We start from the raw sequence: 17,914 nt of genomic DNA on the forward strand, positions 1-17,914 counted from the left end.
CTAAGTAAAATAATTAAAAATAAAAACTACACCTATCTTTGCTTTCATAAAAATAGCTCCATTCTGTCACCCACAAGTGAATGTTCTTTCCAGAAATATGATTTATTTTTTCTGTGCGTTATGAGATCTTAATTTGAAGCCTACGTGTGACGGTGGACCACATCCATCACGAGAGGGTGGAAGACGGAACTGAAGGAAGAAATCAATCAATTGTGTCTGGTAGCTACATACGAACTCTTATCCAAATCGTTCATCATTCATTCTCGAAGTTCAGTGTCAACTTCAAGTGGGTTTCAGAAGGAAGGTGTTTTTCTTCTTAAAGTGGCTGAACCTCCGTTTGGCTAATATATTAGTGATTAAAGAACACGTTGGTCTGTCGATAGAAGTTCAATTTGAAGTTGCGATACTAAAAGCGATCCGTAGTAATTACTTCGTTTTGTGTTCAGGAACATATAATAAATTCCTAAGAAGAAAGAGATGTTCTATCATTTTCTAAATTCACTTTCATTATATTAGTTTTATTTATTTTCATAATTAGCACATGCCTACCCAATGGCGCAGTTTTAGCGTCGTCGCCTTGTAATCAAGGGGGTCCCGGGTTCGATACCCGGTGGAGGCACATAGTGGTTTGGATCCAACTTTAAACTGTAGGTCCAGTCACGATTAGCCTTACTGTGCATAAAGTGGACTTAAAACATCAACTCAGTTATGAAAACAGATTAAAATTTAAATATATTTATAACCAAAAATAGAAGACAAATCCTTCATTTCTCGTTTTCTGCACTTTTTCTATTATTTATTCTTATTCTTTCATTGATCAGACCAGGTTTGTCGAACCGGTCGTAAATTTATAATTTTTGTTGGTATTTTTAACCTGTTTTGTGTATTTCCAAACTAAAAACAAGAAACAATAATAATGCCGCATTACATATTTACCGGGTCACAGCACTAGCATTTTAGTGTTTCTTCTTTTATGTAATCATAATACACACGTATCGTTGCGATTAATCTAAATACGTATTAATGCGGACTTTAGTAACCGGAAAACAATACAAAACATTTATTGATGATTTAATTTTATGAAGACCAGTTTATCTGGAGATAAAATAGCCTAAGTGCTGACGCACCAAAAATTTTAAATTCAATCAATCAATCTCTTGGATTCGCGTTAGCTCTTGAAAATTTGGAAGCATATCAGTAACTGACCTGGCTGTTATTCCCAATGTCTTTTATTATCTATCAATCAAGCTTAGAGAATCACAAATTGTATATACGGACTGTGTATGTACTTTGAATTTTGATCATAAACGGAAATTTGCATGGTGATTAGGTTGCTATTGATTATTACGGATCAGGTTTTGCTCACACATACTCCAAGCAGACGTGATTGGTTTACTCATTCACACCAGGGAGGACGGTAAATGGGAAGTTGAGCACTGACTGCTTGAATGTAGACCTGCCTGTAACGTTCAGCCGACATGAGGGTTGCATAGCTTTCAGGATCTGCATTCGTTTGAGAAGGTACTGGCACAGCCTTATCTGTGGTACGGGCGATCCTTCATAAATTGTGTTAACCTCTGTAAATTAATTTATTTGTATGTATTTCTCCCTGCACTCATATCTGCTTTCATGTGCTGCCCCAAAGTGCACAGGCTAATAAGATTTAGAACTACAGGTTTAGCAAATAGTCAACACTGAAATTGTATCTTCCCGATATTGCATCTATACTGAGTCATTTCATTGTGTTAGAATTATCATTATAAATCGTGCTATCGTGAGGGTTTCTGCACACAACATTGTATAAGATGAATAAATAACTACTAAATTACCAATGGAAGTATAAATAAATTTAAGAACGAGTTAAGATAAACGTAAACAAAATAAAAAGTAAAACTTTGGGGTAATAGAAAAACGAATATCGCGATAAAGATGAAATTGATAACAAAATAAACAAGACAAATAAAAAATACAGAATAAACTTTAATAAACACGGAAACATAAAAATGATACATATCGAAGTGAAAGGGAAAGATCTTTTAATTGAACTACAAAACTTTGATAAAACCCAAGATAAAAAAATAATAAAATCAGAAAGGTGTGTGTGAAATAGGAAGGTATCCAAAACTTGACCAGTAAGAAATAATATGAATATTTTATTGAATTTTCCTCGCTATTTGATACGGGGCTTTTGTGAGTTCTAGGGGTAATGAAATCTTCAAATAAGACGTGAAAAAGCATTAGAAACATAAATAGGCCACAAACTAGTGTGGAATAGCTGAAAGTAGTAGTGAGTAGTTTCCAAAGATGTCATTAGGTGGAAGCACAATCCAACTTGGATGATATTCAGTTAGCAGTCGCTAGATAGCAGACGCACGCATGGGCAGCTCAGTTTAAAAATGGCGACCATGTTTGAGGTGTGCAGTTAGAAAAGCAGCGTGATGATGTGCGTTTTTAGTGGGCAAAATGACTTCCTGCAAAGAGTATTCACAAGGAAATGTTTCTTATTTACGGTAAGAAGTGTTTGTCACGCAAAGCGTTGCACAACTGGGTCGATAAATTTTTGAGAGAACAGTCAAACATTTTGCAGATGATTAGTCTATGATTTTGAACGTGAGGTGCGACAGTGGTCGCTAAAGCAGCACAAATACTTTTATGCAAATGGTTTTGTGAGACTGATGAATGAATGGGATAAGTATATGAATGTTGGTGGGGATGATGATGAAAATATAAACGGTTTTCAAGTCAGTAGCTCACTTAGATTTTTTTTTTAAGAAACGTTTTTGACCTACAAATAGACTTACCCTCGTATATGAAAAAAATGGACAACTTTGACAAATTCAAAAAAGGTAATATAAATTAGAAAAACCACATCGACTAAGAAATATAGGCAAGTAAACATAACAAACTAAACAGAAAAACTATGAAAGGATAACACATCTGGAAATGTATTTAGAATATGAAAAATCGTATTTGTTCTGCTTGTATTATTTTTATTTTTACGTCGCTTTTCTGCCACTTGAGGATAATCAGGACGATCAGGATGAATGATGTTTACATAAAATTGATGAAAGAATTTCGAAGAGATATATAAATATCTTGGTCGGAATCAAACGAGAGTGTAAATCTTTTCTTGAACGTTCGCAGCAAACTGTGAGGCAAAATATGAATAAAAGTAGGGGAGAATAAAGTAGAATGAAATGAGAAAAATTTGGACAAAATATAATTAAATCTATATCTTGTTTTTCGCGTCTGCATTGCGGATTTTATTGTGGTTGTGCATAAATGCTTGATGCACATTTCCACACTTCGCTTCACCGCAGTGTTGAGACCGGAAGTCAAATCTGATGCCGGGCTTAAAAATTCATGATGTACTGCCAACAATTTCCACGGGAGACGCAGAAGCGAATGTGATGTTGAAACACCCCCGGCGCATCAGCGATCCATATCGGGAGTTAGTGACCGCCGGAACAGGGCCGTGGGAGACGAAGCAGATGTTCCAAAGGGAAATTGAGCCGTTCCTTCCCTGCCTCCGGGATAACTAATATCCCCCCTTCCCGCAGGTGATCATGCGAGGCAAAAGCCTTGGGCAAGTCAGTCTCTCCTTCCAACGGGTGGTGGTGGCGGCTGGGGATAGACCATATCTATCCACAGAGCGATATTCTTATATGCTGGGTGTGTCACAGTGAATTCTGAACCATTTATACTTCGCAGCGCCCGAATCGTAGCACCAATTTCAATTCCACCTTAAGGCCTGTAAAATTAGTTATGGCTGTATTAACATGCAATGTTAATTGGACACTATCCATTGTTTAGTGCTTTTTTCGTTTCGTCTAACACTACCTTCGAGAGACCACCTCTTCTCTCGTATTCAGGTCAATTTGCCGGTGGAAGTGTGTTGGTCTTCAGCCATTTCCATTGTCTTGATAATCCCTATCTGCTTTAAATTCTCTGGTGCCTTGTTTGTAGAACACCAATTATTTTATTTCATTCGTTTTTAGCGTTGCGTTTCCTACTTCTTTTTTTTAACGACAATGACGAGGATAAATGATGATTACTTGGGAACTGACTAAAGAAAAAAAACCTGTCTTTAGCACTGCTGCAGCAACACAAGTCTTCCATCTGTCCCTATCCTGAGCAAGGTCAATCCAATCATTTCCATCCTTACATATTACCTTTAGGTCCATCTCAACGTTATCCCTCCATCTTCGTCTTGACCTTACTACAGGTCTCTTACCATCAGGTTTTCCAACAATAATCCTGTAAACTCTTCTTTCCTCTCCCATTCGTGTCGCATGGCCTGCCCATTTAAATCTTCTAGATTTAGTTACTCTAATAATATCTGGACACGAATACAAATTGTGTAGTTCTACATTATGTAACCTTCTCCACTCACCTGTCTCCTCATCCCTTTTGGGTCGAATTCTGTGGAAGGGAAAATTGTAGTCTTTAAAATGCACCCTAGGACACAAAAAACATTTTGGCCGGCTAGAAAATTAGTTGCGTTATTCATATTTGACACTTCTCTCTTGCTTTTCTTTTCATTAATTTCTCGTGTTCATTTCTCTTTTTCTCGTTCCTTTTGTTTGTATACCTCTATCCATATCTTCGTTTCCTTTTTCGTTCTACTCTCTTCCCTGTCTTGTCATTTTTCCTTTTCACTCTCTTTTACCTTTTGTTCATCTCTTTCACTCTCTCGCTGTCCACTTTCTTTAACTTACTCCACCTCTCTCCTTTTAATTCTGCCTCTCCATAAGTTTCTATTTTTCTTCCCTTCTCGTTCTTTCTTTTTCTCGCATTTTCATTTCTCTCTTTATCTTTCCTTCTAAAGTTGTCATACTTTTTCTCTCAATTCATCTTTGTCTTTTCTTTTAATTCCTCCCATTCTCTCTTCGATATTTTCCCATTTGATGAATTTCTGTCCCTTTTCTTTCTCGTGTCCACTTTTTGTCACTTTCTTTTCCGTAATGACAGAAATAACAGGAATTTTAGTTCCGGCTATACATTTATGGGATCTTACTCATTGCAAAGTTCTGGAACCTAATCCAATCGTACACCTCTGAAATGCTGCTTCACACAAAGTAATTCTTTCACACCGGTCATGACATGCGTTTATTCTTTCGTCAGTTTTTTTAATTGATCCTTAAATATTTAGGAAACAATGTTTATACCTAAATAATACATATTTCTTTAGAATTGATATGGATTATGGAGTACATAATTTTTGCAGTTAGGTTTTCTTCCAACCCCATCTCTCTCCCTAACACACACACATACACAAAAATTTAAAATTAAGAAAAAGTTTTCAACAATCAAGATACAATGTAACATTAAGAATTTTTCGTTTCAGGTGAATTTCGTTGCAAGGCTACCATGAAAATGTGGCCCAAGTGGTATAGAATAAGTGATGGAAACGTTTTAAGGTTTGACTGTTAGTGATATTTCATAATATTCAATTTTGTAGATGCATATACATGTAATTTATGCAGAGACACTTCTTCAGTTATTGATGATCCGATTTATAACAGATAACAGCAGCACACTCTGTGTCAACAATTATTTTTTTTATTAACAGCTTGTAGGTTTGTTACCCTTTATAAAAACTTCCCGATTCTCCATTTTATGATTATTCTTAAGATAAATTGTGAGGACATTCTGCATTCAAACAAGTAGTTTTCATCGTTTCTGCTACGGGTTAATTTGCATAACCCAGTAGTTAGCGCTCTATCTCTTTACGAGCCCATCCGGGTCCGATCCGTGCAAGGAACACCAGAAATGTGGGTGTTGTCTCACCTTATGTGGAAAATTTGGTAGCTAGTTTGAGAAGTAGAGAACAGTGGCGTTGGAACTCAATGCTCTGACCACTCTTTGCCGAAAGAAATGCTTGTCAAAACGGCAGTCAAAGCGCTGTTGTGCCATACGGAGGTGTTAGGTTTACCCATATTTGGCCTTGTATTGTCTCAGTATCTGAAAATTTACAATAGCCTCTGCTTTATAAATGTCCGACTGAATTATTATACTGTTCCTTGTTCAAACAGTAACTTTCTTAAAAAATATTACATATTAAGACATGGTTTATCCAGTTTTTCTTCCTTGCCTTATCTAGCCGATTCGCATTTGTGAGGTCTCAGGTTCAAATACCGTGGTTAGTCATCTCGACTGATGTCAGTGGTAATGTCATCTCTTCACGCGAATGCTGGGATGAAACCTTTAAAGGGGTGTTTTGCGGTCCCTTTCTTTTCACAGACGTTGTTCTCTACTTTCGCAATAATTATAGCCAATTTTTATACTCCCAGTACTTTAAGAAACATACCTTGGAGTTTTACACAAGTTAAAAAAAATAGCCCGTCCGTCTTGTGAGAATGAAGAAAGAATTTTGCAATGGAGTAGATTTTCGTTCGTACGATCTCTCCCGCTGTCTTTTATTAAATTTTTGCATTATATTTATTCATATACAGGGTGTCCCACAGAGGGGTTTACACTATTTGAATGTTAATAACAGTGAAAATATTACAGATAACGTGATGGAACTTTTTGTATCTGGATCTGACATGATTAGTGCTTGTTGCCATTCATTTGTTTTTCTTTAATTTCAGTTCAGTTGCCAATAGTGACAAGTAATTGACAAGATGGCTGGGAACCTTTCCGTTGAGCAACGGAAGTGGATTTTAAAGTGTTTTTGGAAATGTGAGAACATGAGAGAAGTGCAGAGACGATGGCGGGCAGAATTTGATACTGCGCCACCGTCACGTGTAACAATTACGAAATTACGCGACAAGTTTGAGAGGGAAGCAGGGCCGGATTAACCTATGGGCAACTGGGGCAATTGCCCCGGGGCCCCCACCAAAAGGAAGCTGTGAAGAGCCTCCATCAAAAAATCTTTTAACCAGTTGGCTGTGCTTGTGAAAAATTACATAAGAAGTTGTATTTTAAAAATAAAATAAAAATTCAATATTGTCGTATGTCTACACTCTTCTGGATCCAATTGTAACACAGCTCTCAGTCGATCTGTTTGTAGATATTTGAAACTCAGTATACTTTATACCATGGATTGATTTGGCTATGGTGTGGAAATAAGGCACACTTATTCAAACAGTCAATTCTCAGATACGATTAAGATAATAAATAATCCTACAAAGTACATGACTTTCTTTAGTTAATAACATCAAAAATGAAAATTAGTGAAGAACTGGCTTCGTGCTGCCATGGGACAGGATCGCTTATCCAATATTTGTTTATTAAGCATTGAACATGAACTTCTTCGTGAATTGGACTTCGATGATATAGTAGATGATTTTTCGGCGAAAAAGGCAGGAAAAGTGTGTCTACTATAAGTGTTAAACCTTTGGGAATTTTCTTGAAGAAAGTGTAGTTACTACAATTTCCACAATGAACCTGTCAGTAATTATCCAGTAGATGGACCGTGCATATGTAGTGACACATTGACTCTTCATTGTAAATAATATCATTTATAATAAATTATGTACGTAAGTACAGTCTACTGCTCAGTTCTCTGTTTCCGTCTGAACCCCCTTAGTATTTACTATATATTGTAGTTACGGTGTTCACTCTTCGTAATATACTGTAGATATTTAGACGCAGAATTTTACTGCTGCTATAGCGCTACAATTTTCGCCGTGTAACTTTATTTTACTGCGCTATTCTCCCTGCAAACCTATCTGCGATATGTTCGATAGTGAATGACTACTAAATCTAATATCAGGTCTACCATTTCAACTGCTGAAAATTGGTGGTTAACATATTGAGTTAATAAAGCTCCTAGTAAAAAATAATAAAAGAATGGGGGCCCCCACAAAACATTTTGCCCAGGGGCCTCCACAAACCTTGATACGGCCCTGGAGGTAAGGAACTGTGTATGATCTGGGGCGGTGTGGCAGGAAGAAATCAGTATCGGACGAAAGAGGGATGGAAGCAGTGGTACAAACTTTCACAAGATCCTCCAAGAAGTCCATACATCAAATTCTGCCTGCCATCGTCTCTGCAATTCTTTCATGTTCTCACATTTCCAAAAACACTTTGAAATCCACTTCCGTTGCTCAGCGGAAAGGTTTCCACCCATCTTGTCAATTACTTGTCACTACTGGCAACTGAACTGAAATTAAAGAAAAACAAATGAATGGCAACAAGCACTAATCATGACAGATCCAGATACAAAAAGTTCCATCAGGTTATCTGTAATACTTTCTCTGTTATTAACATTGAAATAGTGTAAACCCCTTTGTGGGACACTCGGTATAATAGTTCTGTATGAACCGAAAACAAATAACACTTAATTACTGTTAATTAATTATCTTTAATAGCCTTGGCACGGTCGGATAGTTTCACAGGATTGATTCCATTGGTTTCCTTTATTTGACTTTGCTTTTCTGCCACTTTTTGCAAAGCACGAAGATGGGCATGGAAGGTGGTAAGAAGAAATTGGCCAAGGGCAATCACAAATAAACATGGAAAGAATACAATACGAGCCCCACAGAGGATTATACTGGCTGTGAGTCCAGAGGCCAAAGACTCGTTAGCTGGAAAAATACATTCCAAGGTGTACCACGTGGAAGCGAAATTGATTTATTCGGTTTATTTTTTCGCTTTTCTGCCACTTTTAGCTAATCGCGAAGATGAGGATGAGTGATGATATGATAAAGGGGCACTCGTACAGAACACCCACGCCTAGGCCGGGATTCGAACCCGGGATCCCTGGCGTCGTAGCGCGCTTTGCTAACCACTCCGCCACGGAAATAGGCGGAACAGAGGTTTAACATTTGAATGCCTTCAGAAATGGTGACCCCTTGTTTCACAAGTGGGTGGGGATGGGATAAAAGTTAGCTTTTCGTGGCCAGAGACATTTGGATGTAGTCTCCAGCACCCACCCCCCTTCCGTTAATCCACCCCCTGGACACAATCGTTACATTGTAAATCAACCAGGCCACTGCCCTGTCAAACATTTTAATGAAAGATAGAGCTAAGTTGTAAATATTAATGAAACCTTTGCGTGTAAACTTAATATAACGTACGCTTTTACAACAAAATAGCCGATTGTAATCTAAAATGGGGTTTTCATTTGGAACATAATTGTTTTCCTTTCTCCGCGAAATTACTTTTTATTTGCTGCGAAGGAATTCGGCGCTGATGCCAATCGAACTTTCCCTAAAATCCCCGACGCTTGGGTGGTTGCTCCGCGAAGCGTTTAAAGGGCGTTTCGTTCTTTCACACGCTCCGGGGGTGTCATTAAGAACGGAACTAAATGCCTGGATGCGTACATATCTCTTGCTTGAACGATGCGAGATGGGCGTCAGGAATATCATCGGTAGAATTATTACAAGAGGAAAATGAAAACTGTACGGCAGACTGTATACAGCTCAAATTTACATGAGGTATCGACTGTTATTTACAAAACGACCTCAAGGCTGCAACACTAATCAAGTGAGCTTCAAGACTCCATTTTTGTTATTTTAAAGATGGCGCCTTCTATACACACTTGCACCAGTGAAGAGGAGTAGTTTCTTTCCCTCTGTCAGCGTAAAAATTACAGAAATTTCTCGGTAAATGAAAATTCAATCGCTGTGCATGCTTACCACACCAGCAAGTTTATCAATGGTCTCAGTTCGCAGACAGATGGGTGGAAAAGCCTTCGCAGTGGCTCATGGGTGACTGCACGTGGACCCAAGACTTATCCTTCTTAAGGTATACAGGCACTTACTCAAAGTTGAAATATTTGTGCTAATAAACAGCACACTTGTGCAACCCTACATACTGCAGAAATCTACTAGATAAGAAGCAAAAGCAAATTGAGATTTTCATTTCACTCTGCCTTGTCATAAGCACTCACTTAAGATACAGCTGCATTTGTGTGCAACCCATGGGTAACAATCAGAAGCCGGTAAATTGATATTTACTGTTTTCTCACATTGGTGGGGGGGGGGGGGTGGTATTGACAACAAAGATATTGTGTAAGAGGGAGTTTGAGTTTTTAAGTTACTTTATGCACAGATAGGCTAATCGGGACTGGAACTACAATTTAAAGTGGGACCCGAATCAATCCCTATGTGCTCCCAGCGGGTATCGAACTCAGGACCCGTTGATTAGAAGGCGGCGAGGCGACGTTGCCACTACACCATCAGGGAGGCCTCATGTTGTAAGGAAGAGAAAATGTAATTATTATAGTCATCTACGACCAGTATAAAGTAATTAACAACAATAATATTTAATCTTAAAGTAAATTATCTGTTAGAATATTTACTTACCTTACTCATTTCTTGATACAATAGAGTAATTCGAGTTTGGAAAGAACCGAGACTATATCGGATTACAAAAAAAACGCTGTAGGGAATAACCTAGGGAAAATTGAAGTTATTTCACAAAGCTGAATACATTTCGACAGGGAAGTCTTTTATGACAGGACCATTAATTGACAAGAATATGTTTGTTACAAAGTTATACTGTATCCCGGTTATCTCTGTAGCAAGGCCGCACATAGCGGCAGAAAAGGGAGGAAATCGACTGAGCAGAGCGAAGCAGTACACGCTGCTGTGAAGGCTGGTAACTGCAGTCGCTTTTCCACCTCTACGCAATCTCATTCCCTCTCTCGTGTTGATTGGTGGAGCCGTCTCGCGTCACTACTTGCGCAGAGACTTGTTTTCGTTCGCTTGCTCTAGAGATAACCTGGACAGAGTATGCTTTCAAATTCATTTTCTTTGAGGGGGATACAAACATCCTTGGCAGGGATAAAAATAATTTTGTTTTGCCGGGATAGTTTTTTTTTGTGTGTGTGAGGTGGAAATCCCGCGATTTGTTATCTTGAATTTCCATGTTCTCGCAATTTTTGAGCGAATCTCACTAGACTTGTGCACGTTTACTTGCAGAGAAATCCTTAACTTGAAGAAAGTGGAGGACAAGTTATGTTACCGTCGAGGAGGACCATCAGGTTCCTTCACGTTACGTCTCACTTTTGTTTTCATCATCCACGTCACGATTTTCGCTTTTGTTGCGCGTCGATCACTTTCATCGAGCTCCAGTTCTGAAGACTCTTCGCTGAGCACGGACTGCGAGAAAGTGAGCTTACGTTAACAGCAAAGCCTGACAGTTTATTATGGAGGCAGTAATTAAACGCCGGGGGCAGGCTGTGGAAAATCTAACTCACGTGGCGAGAGCTGCGGGCAGAGTTGCCAACTGCATGCTGTTGCAAAACACCAAATTTGTTCACATTTTTTTCGAATATGAAAAATAGTAAAGTTTAAGTACACTTTATGTTCATATAAGCTAATTGGGAAGAGTGTACAGTTTAAGTGTAGTGCGAACTACTATGTACAGTTAGCGGCAATAAAAATGGGACACCTAAATCCTGAAAGACGTTATGTGTGTTGCATAACTCTACGGCGGTGGCAGAAGTTGCCATTGAAAATTTGCTATTAAAATCAAGTCATCACCGTGGAGTTAGGCAACACATGTTGGATGTAAAGGAGAAAATGGAAAACTCATTCCCCAAAGTACTAAATTGGTACAACGTCAAGAACCTGAAGCTTAACGTTGCAAAGACGAAGGCTATGGTGCTTCACACCGGTAAGGCAATCCCGGCTAACACGATAGATGTTACCCTTAATGACGCCAGAGTACCTTTGAGCAATCATTTAAAGTATCTAGGAATCATTATAGACCACCAGATAAATTTTAACCTCCAAATAAATAACTATATTCGTAAAATCTATCACCATGTTTACATATTTCGAAAAATTCGGAAATATCTCAATAGAAATCTTAGTACCCTTCCTTTATTCGTCCTGTATTCGAGTATGGTGCTAGTCTTATTTTTGGCGGTAACTTAACTCATCTGAAGAAACTTGAAACAATCCAAAACAATTCCTTAAGAACCATTCACATGCATCCCCCAAGAAAATAATTCCCAACAATTGCGCAAGATTTACAACATACCCACAGTCACTTCGAGAATACATTACATCTACCTGAATAAGGTATTCCATAGTATACATAACAAATCATCTCCATTGCATAATAGGATTAAGCTCCGCTCCGAGTTCATCACCCGAAACACCAGATCGTCCTTACATAGAGACCTAGTAATCCCCAAACCTGACAAAAGCAGATTTGGCCAGAAGTCCTTCTCGTACCTAGCAGCGGTAACCTGGAATTCACTCCCGACGAAGGTCAAACTCAGTACCAGCAAAGCGCAGTTCTGTCGTCTTCTACGTTCACATGCCTATAAATTCTAACTTCAGTAACATTATTTTCAGTGCTTCATTCCCCTCCCACACCACCACCATTCCCACCACACACATACAGTATGTTTTAAAATTTTCATCTATGTACTTCGAACAGTAATTTCATACACACTCATACCCAAACCCACACACCCTTACATTTTCCTTTCTTCTAAATGTGTATAACTCTCAAACTTTCTTTGTTCCATTGCTACTATAGAACATTTTATACTGTATACTCATGTAAATTCATCTCATTTTCCTTAGATGTAGCTTTTGTATATTTTTTACCACATAGGGCATCGTCATTATTTGTATTAATATCGTTCTAAATGAAATGTTGTATGGCTTAATTGTAACCCTATGTAGATAATAAATAATAATAATAATGCCTTGCAGAAAAGCATTTTAGGATCTAGGTGTCCCATTTTTAATGCTGGTGACTGTACCTCCACCAGGTATTCAACTCGAAACCAATATCTCACAATAAAAAAATTAGGCCTACATTTAACTTCGTGTTTTCACACTCTTGCATCAGTACTACATCACGCTTAATTAAACAATTATTAAAGCGAGCGGCAAATACTTGTTTTTGGATGTCTATGGTTGTCCTCTCTCTCTTTAACTAATTACTTCCATTAACAAGCAATAGAAATAAACAGAATTTAGAGATTTGGTGATGAAGGAAGGAAAGTGTACATTTAAAGGGCAATACGAATGAATGCGTGTTTGAGGCACGTATCCATGGAGAGGAATAGCGTATCTTTGATACGAAGCCAGGGATTGTGGTTTAGAGTCCTGCGTAGAGTTTGATGTTTCTAAATGTGTGCTCATTCATGTTTTCTTTCATTATTCATCGCTATGGCCGCAAGGGAAGCATAAAAAGAACATAAAGTGACAACTATACCCAAAAGTTATCGCTATTCCGTTAGAAACAAAACAGTTCCCCCTGTGGGTATATTTCACTTTAAAATGGAAATCTACTTAGTTGGTTTGTTGAGTTTAAGTCCACTTTATGCCCAGAATAGGCTACACGGGGCTGAGCCTACAGTTCAAAGTGGGATCCGAACTAGTATGTCTTCACCGGGTATCGAATCCGGTACCCTTTCATTGCAGGGCCACGAAGTTAAAATCTACTTAGCCTATCTATTCACAAAGATAACTTGAAACTAATATTGCACAGCTTCTCTTTGATTATACGTACCTCTGTTGTGCATGTTAGTGACTGGAGGGGGGGGGGGTGAGGATAGGACACACAAATAAGAGTTAGCTTAGAAAGATACCAAACGTTACGTTTGTACGACAGAGCGCCGAGCAGAGCAAGGGTCGTAACATGCCCCCCCGCCGTAACATCGAACCGTAACAAAATCCGCTCGACGCTGGCTCGGAGACTTAGCTATCCAGAGGCGGTCCTAAGACCAAAGATGAAAGGAATGCTCGGGATGAGGGCCAGGAAGATGTCCGATGGTTTGAACTACACTGTGACATCCGAGCAAAATTCGTCTTGCCCAGTCAACATCTTCTGAATCGACAATGCATTTTGTAGAGCAAGCAAATAATATAATATAAATTGTGCTGGAAGTGTAAAATAATGTGTGCATGGTACTATACGACACATATATACAGGGTGTCGCAAAACTCTTTCAACAACGCTTGGGTGCTGGTAGATATCATAAAAACAAGTAACTTTTCCCTATAAAGTTTACCTCGAAAGCGCTTAGTTTCTGCGCTATAAGCGCTCAAAATCTATCCTGTACGTATGCAACCCAACGCAGCAAACGCTTGCTCTGACATAACTACCAGGGGCGCGTGGAAGGGTTGCCACTAGCGTTCCTCGTTAAAAGAGACGACTTCAAAACAACAACTTGGGAGTCTTGCCTGAGCAAAATCCAAACATTAATGGTACTTACGATGTTGTAAGAAGCATTGACAGTATTTATAAACTGACAAAGACAAAAAATAATGGGCAGACTGAAATTCAAGATTACTCATTCTAAAATAACTCCATAATTGTTTTATTGATTTGGTTTATTTTAATTCGCTTTTCTGTCACCTTTGGCTAATCGCGAAGATGAGGATATGATGAAATAACAAATGACACCAATGTCTAGGCCAGGATTTAAATCCGAGACACCTGGCGCCGTAGCGAGCTGTGCTAACCACATCACCACGGAGTGTTTCGTGTGTCATGCAAATTCAATAATTGCAAGGGACACATGAGATAGGGGAAATACACGAACGAACCAATGTAAACATGATTATGCTTTCTGCCTCGTTTCGAACATTTGACATTCGAACAAAAACTGCTGGCTGCTAGTGCATTACACAATGACTCTACCATCGTGGTTGCAATCACATTCGCAGCAAAACATGCCTTACTGCAGAAATGAACTTTCTTGTCAGTATATTGGTACTTGATTTTTCTAACGCTACTATTGTTCCAAGAGTCAAAATAATTCGTTAAGAGCAGAGAACTAACAGACGTTCTAAACTAAGTTTTCTTACAGTGTTGTTTTTACGTTAAGTTCAATGCACCAATAGGTGTAGTGATGCAGTACCTGCTCCCTTTTCAGAAAAATTGGGACTACGGAGACGAATGATTCGGTGGCATATTTCTCCAGGCCGGAGCTCTTATCAGGAACCTTCGATAAAGAGATCATGTGTCGATCACTAAACGTACTCGATCACCAAGGCGACTCAATAGACTTTTGCTGTTCGCAAAATTGTTTTTTGTCATTGTGCAATACGAGTGTCCTTTACAGTTCAGCGCTTCATATAAGTATGCATTTCTTGTCATTGGCTTTTAATAAGCACTAATTTTAATGTGTGATTTTATTCATTTCTAAACGACGTGTTTCATTAAATTAAAAGCCGACCCCCGTGGCGGAGTGGTTAGAACATCGCACTACGATGCCAGTGGTCTTGGGTTCGAATCCCGGCTTGGGCATGGATGTTTGTGAGTGTCCATTCATCTATTTCATCATATCATCACTCATCCCCATCTTCGCAAATTAGCCAAAAGTGGCACAAAAAGCGAAGTAAAATAAAGCAAATCAATCAATCAAACATTAAATTAAAAGAGCCTCGCAATTACTTCCTTATGAGACGAACACGATTAGCAATAAAGCTATCACAGATAGGAATAATTTTCAAATCAATTGTAATAACATTACAGTCTGCATGTTCGAAACGAGGCAGCAAACACATCATGTTTACATTGGTTCGTTCGTGGATTTCCCCTATCTCACGTGTCTTGCAATTGTTGATGTTGCATGACACAAGAAACACTGCGTGCTGAAGTGGTTAGCACAGCTCGCTACGGCGCCAGGTGTCTCGGGTTTAAATCCTGGTCTAGACATTGGTGTCATTTGTTATTTCATCATATCATCCTCATCTTCGCGATTAGCCAAAGGTGACACAAAAGCGAATTAAAATAAACCAAATCAATGAAACAATTATGGAGATATTTTTAGAATGAGTAATCTTGAATTTCAGTCTGCCCATTATTTGTCTTGGTCAGTTTATAAATACTGTCAATGCTTCTTGCAACATCGCAAGTATCATTAATGTTTTGGATTTTGCTCAGGCAAGACTCCCAAGTTGTTGTTTTGAAGTCGTCTCTTTTAACGAGGAACGCTAGTGGCAACCCTTCCACGCGCCCCTGGTAGTTATGTCAGAGCAAGCGTTTGCTGCGTTGGGTTGCATACGTACAGGATAGATTTTGAGCGCTTATAGCGCAGAAACTAAGCGCTTTCGAGGTAAACTTTATAGGGAAAAGTTACTTGTTTTTATGATAAGCGTTGTTGAAAGAGTTTTGCGACACCCTGTATATTGCAAAACATAGTGATATACAAATTTCAAAGATTTATATAATTAATAGGCGTAAGCAGCAGAGAATATAATCAACTGACAACGTTGGTGGAGGCACATTGCATAGTGGTTCGGATCCCACTTTAAAATGTAGGCCCAGTCCCGATTAGCCTATCTGTGCATAAAGTGGACTTAAAACATAAATTCAAACAACTGACAACGAACACAAATATTTTGGAAAAGTAGGTAGGCTACATTGTTGCTTACAATATCTGAGAACATGCACACACACACACACACATTCATATAGTTAGGTTAATTTTCCTTCCAAAATAAACATTATATTTACCTTTTTAATGTATTCGCCAGTTTAAGTGAAAATTTTATTTCCGCTTCGTGTACGGTCACCGGGAATAAAAATGGGATATCTAGAAGCTGAAATGCTCGCTTCCCTGCAAGGTGTTGTGTGTTACCTACCTACACGGCGATAAGCGGATTTTAATAGCAAAGTTTCAATGGCAACTTCTCCCCCTCTCTTAAAGGCTAAATGGATGTAAATATAAGATGCTTGTGTTACTTTCAAAGCAATAAGCAATAACTAAAATAGACGACTGTTCACATAAGTACGTACGCAAGGGGGGGGTGGCGCTTGCCCCCTCTTGAGATATCTGGAAAAGGTTCATTTAATTCCAATGGTGAAATTGTAGCGATATACTTTAATGAAAAACAATTATTATTATTATTATTATTAACTAGTAATAAACAAATAATATTGTTTTCTGCAATTGACAGACTGTTACATGTCCAACAAAATAAGAGAGAACATTTTCACAAGAGAAATTACAAAAACCTTGACTTCTGTAACTATCCTCGTGCGGGACGGGAAATCTTTGATCGGGACAGGATTAGGAAGGAAATATTAATAGGCTAATCCTACCATTCTGGACTGAGAAAGAAAAACTCTCCATTTCCCTACCAGACCGGGAAAGATTCGAAATATCTCTATGTTGTTAAAATCTCGAATTATACACACCACTATTCCTTCAAGCGATTGTATTTGCACATCTGGAATAATTTCAAGAAATTTCAGACACTTATAGTGCAGAAAATGTCAAGAATTAACCTTTCTTAAATAAGATCCGGAATTTCTCGTCTTCTCAGGATTACGAAAAGTAGGGAAATAGTTTCCTGAAGTCTAGATCTGACGTTGATAATTTAAACCTAGTCATTTTTTATTACATTTTTTGTTTACAGTACCCTTCTGTACGTTAAAACATGGATCAGAGGTACCATGAAAGAGAGAAGATTTAGTGCACAAGGACAAAGAATTGTTCATTAACAAAGTGATAGATGTTCATGGAAAGGAAGGAAGGCGATTCAAGTTTCTATCTAAATAGTAGTTATACGCCAAAATATATACAATTGCATTTGAATGGTACGATTTGTAAAATAATAATAGCAATCATAATAATGATAAGTTTCTATGATTTAAGGGCAAGCTACGAAATCTTACTCTTGTCCACCCTCATAAAAAATCGCGGGGGCGCCACTGTACGTACGACATACGTATCAGTGGAACGTTATTCCCTTCCGCTGAAGACTTGATACGGCTCGACGCTCGCAGGAGAAAACAAGAGTCCGGAGATCCGAGTGCCGAACAGATTCTGCTTGGCGCTCGGTACTGACAAACGCTCGGCATTCTGAACGCACCTTTACGTCATTCAGACCGTAGGATAATATTCTCGAAGAGTTACAAGCAAGGAAAAACTACTGCATTGATCGGATAAGGAAGCTGCTTCAGTGTTCGATCACGGTGAGCTTCGACTCAGTCTCGTCACCGAAGGTTCCAGGTTCGAGTCTCTTGTCGTTATCACTCG

General features: G+C 38.6%; 1 protein-coding gene across 7 annotated transcripts in view; it reads left to right on the forward strand.

Moving 5' to 3' along the window:
• Positions 1-17,914, forward strand: part of LOC145986627 (uncharacterized) — a 219,896-nt gene that overhangs the window by 51,086 nt on the left and 150,896 nt on the right. For 6 of the 7 annotated variants that reach the window (XM_083120861.1, XM_083120860.1, XM_083120863.1 and 3 more), the window contains exon 2: positions 5,348-5,428. The exons of the other annotated variant lie outside the window; for it this stretch is intronic. In XM_083120861.1, the coding sequence (XP_082976987.1) occupies positions 5,348-5,428 (81 nt within the window). The remainder of the gene's footprint in view (positions 1-5,347; positions 5,429-17,914) is intronic. 7 annotated transcript variants of the gene reach the window in all.

Source organism: Lepisma saccharinum, chromosome 4 (genome assembly GCF_977018435.1).
Source record: "Lepisma saccharinum chromosome 4, izLepSacc3.1, whole genome shotgun sequence".
Classification (NCBI taxonomy): Eukaryota; Metazoa; Arthropoda; class Insecta; order Zygentoma; family Lepismatidae; genus Lepisma; species Lepisma saccharinum.